The sequence below is a fragment of the Cheilinus undulatus genome, linkage group 8 (assembly GCF_018320785.1).
Source record: "Cheilinus undulatus linkage group 8, ASM1832078v1, whole genome shotgun sequence".
Classification (NCBI taxonomy): Eukaryota; Metazoa; Chordata; class Actinopteri; order Labriformes; family Labridae; genus Cheilinus; species Cheilinus undulatus.
In genome coordinates, this window is record NC_054872.1 from 53512826 (window position 1) to 53532109 (window position 19284).

The window sequence follows — 19284 nt, forward strand, 5'->3', positions numbered from 1 at the left end:
ATATAAAATATTGGTAAGGCCCTCACCGAGCAGCAGCTGCAATCCCAGGAACATGAGAAAAAATAACCACAGAAGAAGAAGAAGGTGGGTTATTTCAGTTTTATTCTGAAGAACTAAAACATATAGGCTCTTTCAGTATAAAACAATTTTTTAAATAAAACCATAAATGAATGAATCAAAAATAATAGGATATGATCAAGAGCAAGAAATGAATCTTAGGTAGATAATCACTGAAAATAAATAAAGCTTTTAATTTTGAAATTGATTTTAAACCTTCTTCTGATGTCATCCTGGTGAGTTTAAATAAAGGTTTTATGCAACGCATTGGCAGGGACCTATGACCATTTGGTTGTTCAGATAACAGGAAATAATCTTTAATGCTCTGAGTGGACACACCTCAACAACCACACTTTGATATCAGCTCCTAAACAGCGTCATTCAGTACCAGCTCGGCTTTTTGTGTCTAAAACAACGACAACGTTTGATCTTCATCAAACATGGAACACATTTCTACAATCAGGACATCCTAGAGTGTTCAGAGCGTCACACAATGATTGGCTGATTGTCAGAAGCATTTTTAAAGTGACCAATCAGCTGCAGCTTCATTTTCAAACCTCTGTGAGGGAGGACCGGAGGACAGAGTGGGCGTGGCTTATGAATCAGATGGCGTGAGCAGATCAGTGTTCATATGATCCTCCACACCCATCCCTGTAGCAGAGGGTCAGAGCGCGTGTTCCCGCAGCGGCAGCGTGTGCAGCACCTGGTCCAGCAGCTGCAGCGCCCGATGCAGGTGGACCTCCAGCCAGCAGGGGGTGTCCTTGATGCTCTGACGAGGGTAATCACAGCCCCACCCCTTAACAAAGCTCAGACGGATGATGCATAACCTTCGCAGATCGTCCACGCCAAGACCCGCTGGCGAACTAACACCTGGAGGGACAGGAAGTCACAGCAATGTCACCTGGGTTGATTTCTTACAGGTTCAAATACCGTTGACCTCCACACTGACAGACCACAGATACTCACTGACAGCTGGGGCGATCCCACCCACGCTGTTCGGCCCAGGAATCGCACCGACAACCGCCGCTGCCTGAGTCACCACGGCCGCCTGAGCAGCCGCCGCCTGCTGCTGCATCTGTCTGTGACACTGACGAAGGTCGAACACCTGCAGAGAAAGAGAAGTGAGGATAAGACCTACGGCAGGATAGGACAGCTGAGAGGACGAGGTGTGACACGTCTTCATTATCCCTGTAAGGATCCGCCTGCAGAAAAACAAACATTCATCGAACCGAATCATCCATCAGACCCATGAATAAACACAGAGAACAACCATTAACAGGGCCGTCCATGAGGGGGGATGCAGGGGAGAGCTTTCTGGAGCCCAGACACACTGGGATCCAATGGAGGCCAGCAAAATCATGATCCAGGGTCCATTCTCTGGGTTTACCAGGGGTCAACTCTCTGGGTTTATCAGGGTCCATCCTCTGGGTCTATCAGGGTTTATCTGGGTCCAGTCTCTGGGTCTATCAGGGTCCATTCTCAGGGTTTATCAGGGTCCTTTCTCAGGGTTTATCAGGGTCCATTCTCTGGGTCTATCTGGGTCCATTCTCTGGGTCTATCAGGGTCCATTCTCTGGGTCTATCAGGGTCCATTCTCTGGGTCTATCTGGGTCCATTCTCTGGGTCTATCAGGGTCCATTCTCTGGGTCTATCAGGGTCCATTCTCTGGGTCTATCTGGGTCCATTCTCTGGGTCTATCAGGGTCCATTCTCTGGGTCTATCAGGGTCCATCCTCTGGGTCTATCAGGGTCCATTCTCTGGGTCTATCAGGGTCCATCCTCTGGGTCTATCAGGGTCCATTCTCTGGGTCTAACAGGGTCCATTCTCTGGGTTTATCAGGGTCCATTCTCTGGGTCTATCAGGGCCCATCCTCTGGGTTTATCAGGGTCCATCCTCTGGGTCTATCAGGGTCCATTCTCTGGGTGCTACAGAATTTGTTTGGATATTTTGGGTCCATTCTCACGTATTTTCAAGTTTTTTTCAGAGAAATGCTGATACTTTTTGATATTTTGGACGGTTTAATTTTAGGTTTGATGAAAATCTGTATAAAATATTCATTGGCATTTTCATAGGAGTTTGGGAAAATTCTCTGGATGTTTGTGAATTTAGTTTTAAATTTTAAGACATTTTTATGGAAATTTTAAAAACTACTCCAGAATGAGTTACTTTCCGTCCCTGACAAAAGTGAACCTTAGACAGATCACCTCAGATACAGTTAAATAAATCACATTCATCATCATTTCTTGCTTTTTTTGGGTTATACTTGGTGTGTTTTTAATGTTTGAAGCAAGTTGCAGCGCAGTGATCTGATACAAATGTAAGGGGATTGTCTGCATACTGACTGACCTTGATGTGCGCGCCGGGGTAGATCTTATGAACTCCATCTCCTGGGGCTCGACCCGCCTCACGGTCCAGGTAGAAACTCTGCACAAACACGGAGTGGTCACTAAGACATCGCATCCAGACGTCCCCGTCACCCCGACACTCCAGCAGAACCCCCCGACCGATGTGCAGCCTGCAGGAAGATGACACAGTGAAGAAGAGCGAGGGTAAACACGTCAGTAAGAGAGGTGCAGTAAGACGGGCTGTTACTGGTCAGGACTCATGGTTACCTGGCACGGTGGCTCGTAGCTGTACGATGGACATTACTCAGCTGTCCTAAACAGAACCGGTCTCCTCCTGAGGGATCCACGTATCCGTCCACGGTGACCTGCGGGCAGCTGGACTGCACCTTAAACATCTCTCCGACCTGAACGTCCAGCTCAAAGTACGAGATGGAGCACCAGAACTCAGGACCTGATGGAGACCAGACAAGGTGTGACAGTCTGCCAGAGTCTTGGGGACATCAAGAGGACATGTTTGTCCAGGTGTGTTACCTGGGTGGTTGGACACGGGCTGTGGGTACGGCGCCGTGCTGTGATGCTGCGACCCTGCAGGAGGAACGCCGACAGATTAGAAAGAGGAAGGCGTTAGAGATCAAACACTGGAATATCTCTCATGAGGTCGTACAGAAGTGCGTGTTGGGGGCGTGGTGATGCTGGTGATGATGTAAGGAATGATGCTGGTGGCTCCTTCCACTTTGATGAGGCCCTGCAGGGCTGTAGGGGGCCGGGCTGCTACCGGGCCAGGAGGCTGCAGAGAAACAGGAGAGAATGAGCAAATCACCATTTCTGCAGCAATAATCATTGCATCAACTCTGAGATTTCACCACTACCACTGATTTCTGATGGTCGTACAGAAAAGTAACCAACCCTCATGGGTTTGGAGACGGAAGAAACAGTTGCTGCATCCATCCAATAATACATTCAATTACTCGCCATGGAGTTGAAGAGAACCTAGCCAACGAGCTAAGTGAATAATCATGACTATAAAACATTTGAACTACACATCACACAGTCCATTAACATTCCTTAAATCATACACAGCCCGTCTCTCTACATTTATCGTGATTATAGTGTTAACAATAATGTGGTCATATGTTGTAAATTCTTTATATTAGCTGTTATATAATATAGCTAACAACTTCAATAAAATTCAAGTGTATCTCAGTAATGTTCAGGTGTGTCTCAGTAAAGGTCAGGTGTGTTTCAGTAGAGTTCAGGTGTGACTCAGTGAAGGTCAGGTGTGTTTCAGTGAAGGTCAGGTTTGTTTCAGTTCAGTAAAGTTCAGGTGTGTTTCAGTAAAGTTCAGGTGTGTTTCAGTAAAGTTCAGGTGTGTTTCAGTAAAGTTCAGGTGTGTTTCAGTAAAGTTCAGGTGTGTTTCAGTCCAGTGTAGGTGTGTTTCAGTAAAGTTCAGGTGTGTTTCAGTAAAGTCCAGGTGTGTTTCAGTAAAGTTCAGGTGTGTTTCAGTAAAGTTCAGGTGTGTTTCAGTAAAGGCTAGGTGTGTTCCAGTCCAGTGTAGGTGTGTTTCAGTAAAGTCCAGGTGTGTTTCCATAAAGTTCAGGTGTGTTTCAGTAAAGTTCAGGTGTGTTTCAGTAAAGTTCAGGTGTGTTTCAGTAAAGTTCAGGCGTGTTTCAGTAAAGTTCAGGTGTGTTTCAGTCCAGTGTAGGTGTGTTCAGTAACGTTCAGGTGTGTTTCAGTCCAGTGTAGGTGTGTTTCAGTAAAGTTCAGGTGTGTTTCAGTAAAGTTCAGGTGTGTTTCAGTAAAGTTCAGGTGTGTTTCAGTCCAGTGTAGGTGTGTTTCAGTAAAGTTCAGGTGTGTTTCAGTAAAGTTCAGGTGTGTTTCAGTCCAGTGTAGGTGTGTTTCAGTAAAGTCCAGGTGTGTTTCAGTCCAGTCCAGGTGTGTTTCAGTAAAGTCCAGGTGTGTTTCAGTAAAGTCCAGGTGTGTTTCAGTAAAGTTCACGTGTGTTTCAGTCCAGTGTAGGTGTGTTCAGTAAAGTTCAGGTGTGTTTCAGTAAAGTCCAGGTGTGTTTCAGTAAAGTCCAGGTGTGTTCAGTAAAGTTCAGGTGTGTTTCAGTCCAGTGTAGTTGTGTTCAGTAAAGTTCAGGTGTGTTTCAGTCCAGTGTAGGTGTGTTCAGTAAAGTTCAGGTGTGTTTCAGTAAAGTCCAGGTGTGTTTCAGTAAAGTCCAGGTGTGTTCAGTAAAGTTCAGGTGTGTTTCAGTCCAGTGTAGTTGTGTTCAGTAAAGTTCATGTGTGTTTCAGTAAAGTCCAGGTGTGTTTCAGTAAAGTTCACGTGTGTTTCAGTCCAGTGTAGGTGTGTTTCAGTAAAGTTCAGGTGTGTTTCAGTCCAGTGTAGGTGTGTTTCAGTAACGTCCAGGTGTGTTTCAGTAAAGTCCAGGTGTGTTTCAGTCCAGTGTAGTTGTGTTCAGTAACGTTCAGGTGTGTTTCAGTCCAGTGTAGTTGTGTTCTGTAACGTTCAGGTGTGTTTCAGTCCAGTGTAGGTGTGTTTCAGTAAAGTTCAGGTGTGTTTCAGTAAAGTTCAGGTGTGTTTCAGTCCCGTGTAGGTGTGTTTCAGTAAAGTCCAGGTGTGTTTCAGTAAAGTTCAGGTGTGTTTCAGTAAAGTTCAGGTGTGTTTCAGTCCAGTGTAGGTGTGTTTCAGTAAAGTCCAGGTGTGTTTCAGTAACGTTCAGGTGTGTTTCAGTCCAGTGTAGTTGTGTTCAGTAACGTTCAGGTGTGTTTCAGTCCAGTGTAGGTGTGTTTCAGTAAAGTTCAGGTGTGTTTCAGTAAAGTTCAGGTGTGTTTCAGTCCCGTGTAGGTGTGTTTCAGTAAAGTCCAGGTGTGTTTCAGTAAAGTTCAGGTGTGTTTCAGTAAAGTCCAGGTGTGTTTCAGTCCACTGTAGTTGTGTTCAGTAAAGTTCAGGTGTGTTTCAGTAAAGTACAGGTGTGTTTCAGTAAAGTTCAGGTGTGTTTCAGTAAAGTTCAGGTGTGTTTCATTAAAGTACAGGTGTGTTTCAGTAAAGTTCAGGTGTGTTTCAGTAAAGTTCACGTGTGTTTCAGTCCAGTGTAGGTGTGTTTCAGTAAAGTTCAGGTGTGTTTCAGTCCAGTGTAGGTGTGTTCAGTAAAGTTCAGGTGTGTTTCAGTAAAGTCCAGGTGTGTTTCAGTAAAGTCCAGGTGTGTTCAGTAAAGTTCAGGTGTGTTTCAGTCCAGTGTAGTTGTGTTCAGTAAAGTTCAGGTGTGTTTCAGTCCAGTGTAGGTGTGTTTCAGTAAAGTCCAGGTGTGTTTCAGTAAAGTTCACGTGTGTTTCAGTCCAGTGTAGGTGTGTTTCAGTAAAGTTCAGGTGTGTTTCAGTCCAGTGTAGGTGTGTTTCAGTAAAGTCCAGGTGTGTTTCAGTAAAGTTCAGGTGTGTTTCAGTCCAGTGTAGTTGTGTTCAGTAAAGTTCAGGTGTGTTTCAGTCCAGTGTAGGCGTGTTTCAGTAAAGTCCAGGTGTGTTTCAGTAAAGTCCAGGTGTGTTTCAGTCCAGTGTAGTTGTGTTCAGTAACGTTCAGGTGTGTTTCAGTCCAGTGTAGTTGTGTTCAGTAACGTTCAGGTGTGTTTCAGTCCAGTGTAGGTGTGTTTCAGTAAAGTTCAGGTGTGTTTCAGTAAAGTTCAGGTGTGTTTCAGTCCCGTGTAGGTGTGTTTCAGTAAAGTCCAGGTGTGTTTCAGTAAAGTTCAGGTGTGTTTCAGTAAAGTTCAGGTGTGTTTCAGTCCAGTGTAGGTGTGTTTCAGTAAAGTCCAGGTGTGTTTCAGTAAAGTTCAGGTGTGTTTCAGTCCAGTGTAGGTGTGTTTCAGTAAAGTTCAGGTGTGTTTCAGTCCAGTGTAGGTGTGTTTCAGTAAAGTTCAGGTGTGTTTCAGTAAAGTTCAGGTGTGTTTCAGTCCCGTGTAGGTGTGTTTCAGTAAAGTCCAGGTGTGTTTCAGTAAAGTTCAGGTGTGTTTCAGTAAAGTCCAGGTGTGTTTCAGTCCAGTGTAGTTGTGTTCAGTAACGTTCAGGTGTGTTTCAGTCCAGTGTAGGTGTGTTTCAGTAAAGTTAAGGTGTGCCCCAGTGAAGGTCAGGCACAGACTCAGGTATAATACCATTCCTGGGGGGACTGCTGTACTCGGGGCTCAGTGGATGAGGAGTGGTGGATGTTGGAGGGTGAGGAGGCTGGGGGGTGTGAGGCGGGTTTGGATGAGGTGGAGAGGCGTGGCCACCGTGGTTCTGAGGCAGGGCAATCTGGAGTAAGCCGGGTCCCTCTCGGCTGACTCCGCCTGCTGCCCCTTCACCTGCTCTGCTGCAGCCGGTGGCGCCCCCTGCTGGAAGAGCAGAGAGAGAGAGGGTTTACACCTCATATTTACATACAACTTTGGAGTTCTGGAAACAGTGATATGTGATAGCTCAGACTGTTTTACTAAAACACAACTGAATTTTGCTGAAACACACCTAGCCTCTAACTGACCCCCATTCATTCTTATCAGCATGTAGAAAACAAAGCCACGGTCAGTGAGGCACAGAGATGATGAGTTAGGCTGTTGTTAGAATCAGAGGAGGCACAGAGAGTTCTGATATCAGGCTGTCACTGAAGACAGATCGTTAATGCAGAGTATGGACGCACGGACTAAAGCGACGCCACCTGGTGTCTGAGCAGCAAAAAGTCAAAAATGTGGTCTGACCTGGTGGAGAAAGGGGCATGCTGGGAAACATGCCGACGGGGCAGGGCGGGTTGTAAGGGTCCGTGTGGGGGGGCAGGTCGATCTGAAGGCAGTCCTGCATGAACTCTTCCTTAATCAGGGACTGAGGACCTGAAAGAAGACAAAGATGGACGATCATATGATGTTTAAGGAACTGATCTTAGAAATATAAAATAGTCATTTATGACAACTGCCCCCTGCAGATGAATTAATTCTGTTTTCTGAAGTTCGATTAAATCTACGTTTTCATTTTGCTCAGTGTGATCTGTTCTACGGTTCATTTATTCACATGTAATGTCTCTAACATGCCTAGTGTCTTTAGCTATGTCTGATCACTGAAGCATAACTCTGGCCCAACATCACTTCTTCAGGCCGACTCAGGCACGGTGAACACAGAGGACTGCAGGCCATCATTCACAGTTTTATTGTGCTCACAATGTTCAAATGTAACTGGTCCCTTATGTAAACCAGTCTAGCTTTGGCTGTGTAAGTGAAAATGTCCCAGTGCTGCTGTCTGAGAACTCTTAGAACATCCAACCCACCAAGTCTTACAGGTTGGAGTAATAACTGAGAGATGCATCAAACCCTGAATCCAGAGTACGTACAGGTACACACAGGAATAAAACGTCACCATAGTCCCTCGCAGACAGGCGTGTACCTGAGTGTATGTTACCTGTAGTGGGCGGGGCTGCCACCCTCTCATAGTGGTACGGGTTCACACAAACGCTGTCGTACTTCAGGTCGAAGGCAAACTGGCAGAACTTCACGTGTTTGAGCTCGTTCTTATGGAGGTCAGGCCAACGCCACAGACGGGCGTAGATCACATGAGGGAAACCTTTACGGCCCGCCACCTGTACCAACAGACAGGGGGGTGGGGTCAAAATACCAGGATGTAAACATTTATTTAAGAGTTAAGGTTAGAGCAGACTGACACCTGGTTGGTACCATTCAACCATCCAACCATCCATCCATCCATCCATCCATCCAACCATCCATCCATCCAACCATCCATCCATCCATCCATCCATCCATTCAACCATCCATCCATCCAACCATCCATCCATCCATCCATCCATCCATTCAACCATCCATCCATCCAACCATCCAACCATCCATCCATCCATCCATCCATCCAACCATCCATCCATCCATCCATTCAACCATCCATCCATCCATCCATCCATTCATCCATACTTCCAACCATCTATCCATCCATCAACCATCCATCAACCATCCATCCATCCATCCATCCAACCATCCATCCATCCATCCATTCATCCATACTTCCAACCATCTATCCATCCATCAACCATCCAACCATCCATCCATCCATCCATCCATCCATTCATCCATACTTCCAACCATCTATCCATCCATCAACCATCCATCCGTCCATCCACCCATCCATCCATCCAACCATCCATCCAACCATCCATCCATCCATCCATCCATCCAACCATCCATCCATCCAACCATCCATCCATCCATCCGTCCATCCACCCATCCATCCATCCATTCATCCATCCATCCATCCGTCCATCCATGTTATCCACATATAGGACCAGGTTTTTGTTCATAGTTTTTCTAGACCATCAGCTTATCTCCCCCTTAGTTTCCTGTTTCTCTGTGTGTAAAAAGTCACGCTGGTATTCAGGAATGGAAACAGCCAGGATTAGAAGACGCCATCTTCAGGTGTCCTTGTTGTTTTTACCTTTCAGTGCCTAAGCTTTTCCTGTGAATGACTCTGTGAGTGAAGGTTCAGGAGTTCACGCTCATCTTTAGGTGGATTCCCTCCTCTCCCTCCCTGCTGTCCCACATAAAGATGTTCTTCTCTAAAAGCTTAAACTACTGGGCATTAAAACAGAAGATTATATCTTTATAGTAAACCTTCAACACAGACGGCTGAAATCTCTCCTCGTGGATTTTTAAATAAACTCTGGAAAAAAAAGCTGGGCGTTACCATGGAAACGGTGAGTGTGTCTGTGTGTATGAGTGCCAGGTGATGAAGGGCCAGCTTGCCAAAACCACCGCCATGACATCATGTCTGACCTCGAGAGTGAGTGTGGGCCAGACGCCTTCACACTGTAAAAAATGAATGAATCAGCTGTTTAAGACTTTTACACTGCAATACCTGCATGAATACCACGACTTCACCTGTGATGTGTGGATATATTTATAAAGTTTTATGACCTCAGATATTTCCAACGGTCTTCAACAGTCAGGAAAGGAGCTATCATGGTCACAGCAGAGACACACTGATGTCAGACTGTCACATCATGGAGTTCTACAGGAAGCTGCTGTTCTGTTGCTGTACCACACGTCAACATGGCGAGCTGTGGAGTTCAGCCAGGCCGCCATAGCTCAATACACTCGCTGACGAAGACTCTCTAACCCCTCAGAGTCCTTTACTCAGATGTAAACCTCTGGATCTGGATCTAGTGGTCCTGTTGAGCAGTTAGGGTCCAGATCTGGAGCTCTGAGCACAAAATGGTTACCACCCGCTTTTTCAACACCTGTTCACTTCACTCACAGCAGCCACCAGTCCACCAGTCAGAGACATCACTGTGTTAATCGAGGATTATGGGTAATGTAGTGCTGTTGCCTGAGGTCTTCTCCATGCCCATCTTTCCTGGTCTCTCCCTCGGGTAGCTCAGGCTAAGTCTACGTTATGGTTCTGATATCGTAGCTAGAATGATAGTAGACTGAATGATGCTGTGGCTGATTAGGGACAGCAGGAAGGAAGGAGTGGGCGTGTCTTAAAATTTTTAACATTTAACCACACATTTTTGCCACTTTTTCCTCTCTTAACCCACTTTTGCTGCTTTATCCCTTCTTTGCCTCTTTTAATCTTTTTCCCCCCACTTTTTAACCGCTTTTCATCATTTTTAACACCCATTTTTGTCATTTATAGCGAATGTTTTCCGATGTGAACCCACTTTTGCCACTTTGAACCATTTCTACCATCCATTTCTGGCTCTCATATCCAATATTTTTGACACTGCAAACCCATTTTTTGCCAATTTTTTAAACATTTTTTAACATTTTTACTGCACATTTTTGCCACTTTTTCCTTTCTTAACCCACATTTGCTGCTTTATCCCTTCTCTGCCTCTTTTAATCTTTTTTCACCCACTTTTTAACTGCTTTTCATCATTTTTGACACCCATTTTTGCCATTTATAGCAATTTTTGCCACTTTGAACCCATTTTTGCTACTTTTTCCCTCTCTTAGCCCCTACTTGCTGCTTTTTTCCTTTTTTGCCCCTTTAAACCTTTTGTTGCCACTTTTAAACAGTTTTAACTTATTTTGGACAATTTTTGAAACATTTAACCCATTTTTGCCACTTTTTACCACTCAACACTTTTCAACACTTATTTCTACCAATTTCTGCCACTTTATGCAATTTTTGCTGATTTTCACTTTTATTCTGCAACTATTTTATTAATTTTTCCTTGACGTTATCATCCACGTTAACATTAGTCTCAGATGTCCTTCAGTAAAATATTTCTCTATCCACAAGAAAAGGTCATTTTGTTTGAAGAAAAGGGGTTTACATTTTGAAAAATCTATACTGTTCTATGGCACAAATACACAAATTAATAAATAAATAAAAACAAAAATAAATAAATGAAAAATAAATGAATAAATTAATACAATAATAAATACATAATAAATAAATACACAAATAAATAAATAAATAAATAATAAATGAATGAATAAATAAATACAAAAATAAATAAATAATAAATAAATAATAAATAAATGAATAAATAAATAATAAATAAATACTAAATAAATAAATGAATGAATAAATAAATAAATAAATAAATAAATTAGATTGATATTTTGTTGCTTCGATCAGAGCGGTTATACTTCATGTGAAATATAAACTATTTTTTATCACAGACCAACTTTCAGAAGGACCAGGATTTTGCTGACCCCCACAGACCCTCAGTTTGACTGGGCCCTGAGCTCTTCCCTTTACCCCATTATTTATGGTTTTACTGTGAAAAGAAGACGGCGGTAGAAACTGAAGGCTGTGTCGCCCCGCTCCGGTGAAAAGTACACCGACATTTCCTCTAAATGCACCATGATGACCTCACGAGGGAGAAAAGCTGCTAAAAAGTGGTTCCCACCAGCCTGGACATGCCGAGTTACAGCGAATCTTCAGTGGCGTCATGTCTCAGGTCACGTGTGATGGCGGCGGCTGCATTGACAGTCATGACGATGCCCGTCTCAGTATTCATACTGGTCACAGCAGAGTTACAGATGCAGCCACAGGTCTGAAGAGTGTATTTAAACTCAGACGGGCGCCGCTGTGTTCTCTGTGTTCCCGGGTGAAGGGCGAGGATAACGGCGAGCAGACACAACACAGACGCCCCCGCACACACGGGTTTGTAACTGAGGTTGTTGATCATTTCTGAAGACTTTACAACACGTTTTTAAACCATCAAATCAGAAAAATACTGAAGATTAAAAAAAACAGATCAAAGAGAAAGCACTGCCTAAATTGCCCAATGTGTTGGCAACATCGGGAGAGCTGCAACCAGCAGAGAGCGAGGTTTCCCCTCCTCTTCATAGGTCCCCTTTCCTCACAACCCAATCTAGACAGAAGCAGGGAGCACATGTAACTTTTCATAACCCAAATTAAGAAGTTGCACAAATAAGTTGTCAACAATATAGAGTGGAATTGCTCCACCCACTTGTTTTCAACTTCTTAGTGCAAGTTAGACAATGCAAACTAATATTACTGATGATTTAGAAAGTAAGTCACACAGAAGTTGGCATTTAGTTGGCAACAAGGGTTTCCTTCACTCCTCAGTAGTTTCAACCTTTTACCCAGTCATTGGCAACATATTTGTGCAATTTAGACAATGTGTTGGAGTTTGCTGGCAGTTTTTGACAGATCAACAAAAGAAATCAGACGGATAAATCGGTGGAACTAGCAGCCATGACGGTTGAGTTACCTTCCTCAGATGTTCCAGTTTAGATGTGTCGACGTTTTCCTGCAGCTTTTGATATTTCAGAAACAAAAAACGCACGTTTAGTTGGCAACCATCGGGAACGGGGTTGAACTGGCAAAAAGCAAACTTTAGCCTCGCTTCTAGCCAGTGTGCAGAAGTTGGCTGCCATTTTAGATGATGAAAAACATTGCACTATTAAGTTGCCGTTATTTGGCGATGTTCTGGTCGGGATCGAGGGAACTCCTCACTCGTGCCAGTTCCTCCCTTTTCTTTGGTAGTTGCAGCAGAATTCCAGCAATTTGACAATGTGCAGGAGTTCAGAGGCAATACTTCATAACAAAGGTGTCCATTGCTCTTTTCCAGTTCCACCAACGTTCCAAACTGTTGCCAATCATTCACAACATATTTTAGACAATGAGCAGAAATTTGCATGCAACTTTTCATAATTCAGAGGAAGAAGCTGCACATTTGAGGTGCCATCAATTTGGAAAGATGCAACTGCTGAGCGGCAGGAGTTTCCTTCAGTCATCACACATTCCACCCTTTTCTTAAAACATTTTCTCTTAATTTGCGCTACGTAGATCATGTGAATAAGTCTGCCTGCAATTTTTGATAATAATAAAAAAGTTGCCCCAGTAAGTTGGCATTAAACTGGTAATGACTGGTTTCTTAGAGACCAGTAAGGAACGAGGGAGACCCTGCCAGTTTCAGACACTTTCCCTGTCATTGCCAACACATTTGTGCAATTTAGACATTGCACAGGATTTAGGCAGCAATACTTCATATTTACAAATCTCCTTACCAGTTCCACCAACGTTCCAAACTGTTGCCAACAAACAGACAGTCTCCAGGGATTTGGCAACTATTATTGGTGATTTAAAAAATTGCACCTGTAAGTTGGCAATTAGGTGGTAACAAGTGTGGAAGTGAATTGAAATGGCATTTCCTGTTTGCCAGCTAACAGCACATCCCCTATGACTGACAACATATTTGTGCAATTTAGACATCGAGCAGAAATTTGCATGCATTTGTTAATTTTTTCCAACGTTTTGAACTAATTTGTGCAATTTGGACTGTGTGGAGACGTTTGGCTGCTTTCCTTTATTTTGATGATGAGTCGGTATAAAGTCAGCAATGACTGGGAAAGTGAGGAGCAAGGGAGACGCTGCTCTTTGCCTCTTCAATCCACTTTCCTGTCATTGCCAACAGAGTTGTGCAATTTAGACATTGCACAGGAGTATGTCTGCAGTTTTTGAAAAAAAAAAACCTTGAAAAAGAAAACAGAATATTTGTCACCCAGAACAGGAGTTGTTGTCTCGGTATCAAACTGGCATCAATCTGTAGATTTTACTCGAACATTTAAAATTGTGCTATCAGGACATCCCTAGAAATAAAAACCTTCATTGAAGATTTAAAATAATCTGCTGAAGAGCAACAACAGTAGGAGGATTCTGTCTCCAGTTAAAATAGAATAAAGAAGACTAATTTTACCACTGTGGGACATTTCTAGTCCCTTTAAGCTCAGATATCAGTAAAACACAAAATATACTAAATTAGAAAGTTAAAAATGATTTTATTTCATTTAAAGTCTGCATCCTGATGAACTAACTCCTGTGTTTGAAATGAGAGTCAGAGTTTATGATGACTTTCCTCCATTTAGAGTTAAAAATCCATCCTCAGAATCTTCTAGAATCGTGTTTTTATTGAAAATCAGATTTCATGACTCAGCCTGATCTGTGTTGTTTTTTTTTACAGTGTAGAAACTCTGCGGTCTGACATCCACAAACTCCAGACGTGTCCACATTCCCGTCTGTCTGCTCTCTCTCACACTCAGAGTCTGGCTTAAGTTAGCCCCGCCCCTTTCCTGTGTTTCAGACAAAACAAGCAGCCTGCCCTTCCTCCTCCTCCTCCTCCTCCTCCTCTCTCTCAGACTCATGATGTGATCGGCTCTCAGCCTCTCTACACTCAGACTCATGAACGTTCTAGAAGTTTAGGATCATTCAAGTCTGGACCAGGGTTCCTGAGAGACCACAACAGGAAGTCTCAGGGTCTTCAGCAGGAAGTCAGCCTGACGTATCAATCAGTCTGATCAATACATCTGATCTTAGAAGAACCTGGATTTAAAGAAATGCCATCTCCCCTGAGATTAATCCTGATTAACTAAAGACAATCTGAGATTAATCCTGATTAACTAAAGACAATCTGAGATTAATCCTGATTAACTAAAGACAATCTGAGATTAATCCTGATTAACTAAAGACAATCTGAGATTAATCCTGATTAACTAAAGACAATCCAAGATTAATCCTGATTAACTAAAGACAATCTAAAATTAATCCTGATTAACTAAAGACAATCTGAGCTTAATCCTGATTAACTAGAGCCTTTTCTTGTGGCTAATCTAATTCTGTATCTATATTTAAGCTTTTTCTTGTAATATTGTTTTATTTCAAACTTTTATATTTTTGTACTTTTATCTTAAAGGTTCATTGAGAAAATACCTGAGCTTTCTGATTAAGGGCTCTTGCGCCCCCCCCCCCCCCACACACACACACACACACACACACACAGGCCATAAAGCATTAGATTTGTGTGGGTGTGTGTGGGAATGTGTGCACGTGTGTGTGCACATTGCTTTACTGAATGACATCATGACAAAAACTTTGCAGGGCTGAAAATGTTAAGAATTCATTCATATTTAACACGCATGATTAGGACTGATGTTGGTTTAGAAATGAAAAACTGATTTATAACATTTTTATAGCAGGATTTTTAGTATCTTGTTTTTGTCCAAAAGGACCTTAACATGAGATCTTATGAAATATGGCACTGAAAACAAATAAAATAAAATAATGCATGACAATAATTGTTGCTGCTAATCTATCACATAAAGCAGGCTGCAATAATCAACCATAAATAATACAGTTTACATGAAGTATACAGAAAAGTTCCTGGACCATAAAACTGAGTAACATCATAATAAAAATGTGGCAATTTAAGGGTTAATTTTGTTTTAAATTCATGAATATTTCATACAAATAATTAGGACTGATGGTGATTTTAAAAATATAATTATAATAACTTGTAAAAAAATGTATAGCTTGATTTTTTTATGAGCAAGTTTTTGTGCAAAGAGATATTAACGCAAGGGTTCAGACTCAGTCCCAGCAGGGGCCGGATTCTGGATTTGGGTCTAACCTGAGGGCTGAACAGGGTCAACATTTAACCATAGACTGTCAACCTCATCTTCACCGCTCACAAATTATAGGGAAAAAACGTGGCATTGATGACAAATGATTCTGACTTTTAAAAAAATCAGAAGTTAAAATCATGATTTTTACCAGTTACTAAATAAAATTCAAAAGAGTTTCTAATGTCAAAATATGAGACAAAATTATAAATACTAAATTATAAATGTTCAAAGATGAGATCAAAATTTAAGATTTTAAATCGAAAAGGTTAATATTTGGGATTAAAATTCAAAGTTAGGAGTTGAAAATGTCAAAAATTAAGATTAAATTCAAATTCATGAATTTAAAACATTAAAATATGACTTAAAAGTTAAAAGCAAGAATTAAAAGGTCAAAATATGATGTAAAGAGTCAAAACCATAACTTTAGGTCATAATTGTGAGATGCAAATTTGAAAATACAAAATGAAAACACAAATTTCTTTTACCAAATTCCTGACTTTGCATCAAATTATTCTCACTCTTTACTCTTTCTAATTTTTATGACCCAACAAGGATCTTTTTAATCATCCAGGTTAAGTTTACATTTTTATACTGGAGGAAATCTGCAGACCTCATACTGGTGGACCAGTTAGAATAAAAATATGATCTGGTGGGCCGGGTAGAACTGCCACAGGCCGGATTTGGCCCCCGGGCCTTGAGTTTGACACCCCTGCATTAACGTAACAATTTCAAAGGTGCATCAAAGGGTTAAACCCCGTTAATGACCAGAAACCATCAGGGTCCACAGCCCAGGACTTTGGCTCTGGTTAAGCTCTGTTAGCATGACCACTGTCCCAACTAATGTGGATGAGACATCTACAGCCATGATAATAGATGTACTGTCCAACCACCACAGAAGAAGAAGTTCCAGACGCATCTCTGAGGCTCTAGAATAACTTGTAGGTGTGCGGCGTGGTCACGGTAACCACCTTACCTGCAGCCGCCCGTCCAGCGTCCTCTGGATGGTCACACACTTGCTCGGGTGGACACCGTTGGTGGTGACGGCGGTGATGAGTGAGTCCAGCTCGTCTTTTTTCTCCTTCAGCTTCTTGACCAGGCTCTCAATCGCCCGCTTGGCAAAGCTCTCGTTCTCGGCGCCCTGACGGTGACACATGAGGCTGTGGACGATGCTGAGGCAGGCGTCAGAGCTGCTGCTGCTGGGGGGCGGGGCCAGCACCGACATGCTCACCTGGAGAGAGGGCAGTAAAATATGAAAGCATCACTTTAATTACCAGTGAAAATGTTGCTGTTTTAACATGCAATTCTAAAGTCCAGCAGGGGGCGACATCTCAGACTCTGAGGACCACATCACTGACACTGAGGACCACATCCCAGACTCTGAGGACCACATCACAGACTCAGAGGACCACATCACAGACTCTGAGGACCACATGTCAGACTCTGAGGACCACATCACAGACTCAGAGGACCACATCCCAGACTCTGAGGACCACATCTCAGACTCTGAGGACCACATCCCAGACTCTGAGGACCACATCCCAGACTCTGAGGACCACATCACAGACTCTGAGGACCACATCACTGACACTGAGGACCACATCACAGACTCTGAGGACCACATCACTGACACTGAGGACCACATCTCAGACTCTGAGGACCACATCACAGACTCTGAGGACCACATCTCAGACTCTGAGGACCACATCACTGACACTGAGGACCACATCCCAGACTCTGAGGACCACATCACAGACTCTGAGGACCACATCACAGACTCTGAGGACCACATCCCAGACTCTGAGGACCACATCCCAGACTCTGAGGACCACATCCCAGACTCTGAGGACCACATCACAGACTCTGAGGACCACATCACTGACACTGAGGACCACATCACAGACTCTGAGGACCACATCACTGACACTGAGGACCACATCTCAGACTCTGAGGACCACATCACAGACTCTGAGGACCACATCTCAGACTCTGAGGACCACATCACTGACACTGAGGACCACATCCCAGACTCTGAGGACCACATCACAGACTCTGAGGACCACATCTCAGACTCTGAGGACCACATCACTGACACTGAGGACCACATCACAGACTCTGAGGACCACATCACAGACTCTGAGGACCACATCTCAGACTCTGAGGACCACATCACTGACACTGAGGACCACATCCCAGACTCTGAGGACCACATCACTGACACTGAGGACCACATCCCAGACTCTGAGGACCACATCACAGACTCTGAGGACCACATCACAGACTCAGAGGACCACATCCCAGACTCTGAGGACCACATCTCAGACTCTGAGGACCACATCCCAGACTCTGAGGACCACATCCTAGAATCTGAGGACCACATCACAGACTCTGAGGACCACATCACAGACTCTGAGGACCACATCTCAGACTCTGAGGACCACATCCCAGACTCTGAGGACCACATCACAGACTCTGAGGACCACATCACAGACTCAGAGGACCACATCCCAGACATTGAGGACCACATCCCAGACTCTGAGGGACAGGTTGACAGTTTTAATGTTTTATTGAACTAAAACATAAATAACTTTTGTTGCTGTGATCAGAGTGTGTATTATTCATGTGTAAAATTAAACATGATTATCACAGATTTACTATAATCTGGACCATGGTAGTGCTGACCTCCAGGGACCCCCAGTTTGTCCCAGTTCTGATCTTCACCTCACCAGTACCATCAACTTCTTGTAAAGTTGCCAACATATCTGTGCAATGTCAACAGTGCTGTCTGTTAAAATCTGTCCAGGACTTTTATTTTAGTTGGTATCAAACAGGTTTCAGTGTTTCTAAGATCATCCGGTAGTTATTCTGGATTTCACCGTTCAGTTCAAAAATAATGTGGAGGGAATCACCCAGCCCTAGCTCTCTCTCTCTCTCTCTCTCTCTCTCTCACACACACACACACACACACACACACACACGGACTCGGCAGCATCAACAGATGTCCGGTTTAAATTGAAACCCTGACCCGGACACGGTGAGCCCTCAGCGGACCGTGTCAGCAGAACTCACCGGGACTCGGCGCTCTCAGCTCGGCTGTGATCCGGTGCCTGTCACGGTGACTCCGGGTGGCTCTCCGTGTCCTCCGTGTGATCCAGACTGTCTGCACACTCACCGGGGAGGGAGGGGGATGGAGGGGGGTGGGTCAGACAGCCAGACATAACAGGAAGTCAGACCACTTCAGGAGCACCTCCGACAGTAGGAACACCAAACATCTCTGATATTATACAAGGAAATGGTGCGTTCACGGTCACTGGGAAATTAGGAAGATCATGAAAAAGAAGGATAATTTCCCTCCATTCATGAAATTCAAGACTTTCTTCAGAAGTCCTGGGTCAAGTCTCATTGGTGTGACGTCGGTAGGTGGGCGTGGCGAACATCAAACAGGAGGCTAATCAGGGAAGTCTTAAAGCCATAGAGCCGTTTGATTACAGTAGGCGGACTCAAACAGCTCTTGGAGCCAATCAGTGGCAGCCGCCATATTGAAATTGCTGTCTCAACTGAACTTTGGATCAACCTAACAGCGGACAAAAGCCCGCCCACTGGGCTCGACTTCCTGTGAGCTAGCTAGCTAGCCAGCCTTCTGGTTGATCGATACTAGCGTCTGCCTGTCAAGCTATCTGTCAATCAAACGAGACTAGCCAATCAGTGCGCAGTGAGGTTTTTCCCGTACAGAGAGAGGACATGAAGACATCAGCTATGAGGCTGTAAACCGGTTTATTTCTGGTTTTTAAATATGTGGTGTTCCTGCAGGCGGCCTCTAGTGGACACTCACAGTACTGCAACGTCTGGCACTTCGGCGTTGGCTTCATTTCTCAGAACCTGCTGCTTGTCTAAAACTAATACATATATACCACTGATCATCAACTGGTGGTCCGGGGGCCAAATCAGGCCCCTCAAAGCTTCCTGTCCGGCCCCCAGAAGGTCTTTAAATTCA

The 19284-nt window shown here is 43.8% G+C and overlaps 1 protein-coding gene across 3 annotated transcripts; it reads right to left on the minus strand.

Moving 5' to 3' along the window:
- Positions 1-91: 91 nt before the first annotated feature.
- Positions 92-18446, minus strand: smad10b (SMAD family member 10b). Of its 3 annotated transcripts, none has more exons than XM_041793408.1 (11): positions 18360-18446; positions 16267-16521; positions 7810-7987; positions 7119-7247; positions 6543-6758; positions 3066-3188; positions 2933-2986; positions 2669-2852; positions 2403-2571; positions 1024-1162; positions 92-927 (listed from the first exon to the last, which is right to left on the minus strand). In XM_041793408.1, exons 2-11 carry the CDS (start codon positions 16513-16515, stop codon positions 722-724), a joined length of 1647 nt encoding a protein of 548 aa, XP_041649342.1. In that variant the 5' UTR covers positions 16516-16521; positions 18360-18446; the 3' UTR covers positions 92-721. The 3 variants fall into 3 exon arrangements, with proteins under 3 accessions (XP_041649342.1, XP_041649341.1, XP_041649343.1); XM_041793407.1 differs by having other exon boundaries at positions 6543-6761; XM_041793409.1 differs by lacking the exon at positions 18360-18446 and having other exon boundaries at positions 6543-6761; positions 16262-16323.
- Between the last annotated feature and the right edge of the window lie 838 nt (positions 18447-19284).

Bases quoted from the DNA above. Each gene is read 5' to 3' on its own strand.
- smad10b (XM_041793407.1), bottom strand. From the start codon at position 16,515: ATGTCGGTGCTGGCCCCGCCCCCCAGCAGCAGCAGCTCTGACGCCTGC. The intron at 7,248-7,809 runs GTAACATACACT...GTCTTCTTTCAG, and splicing joins GGCAGCCCCGCCCACTACAG to GTCCTCAGTCCCTGATTAAG. The intron at 2,572-2,668 runs GTAACCATGAGT...ATCTTCCTGCAG, and splicing joins GCTACGAGCCACCGTGCCAG to GCTGCACATCGGTCGGGGGG.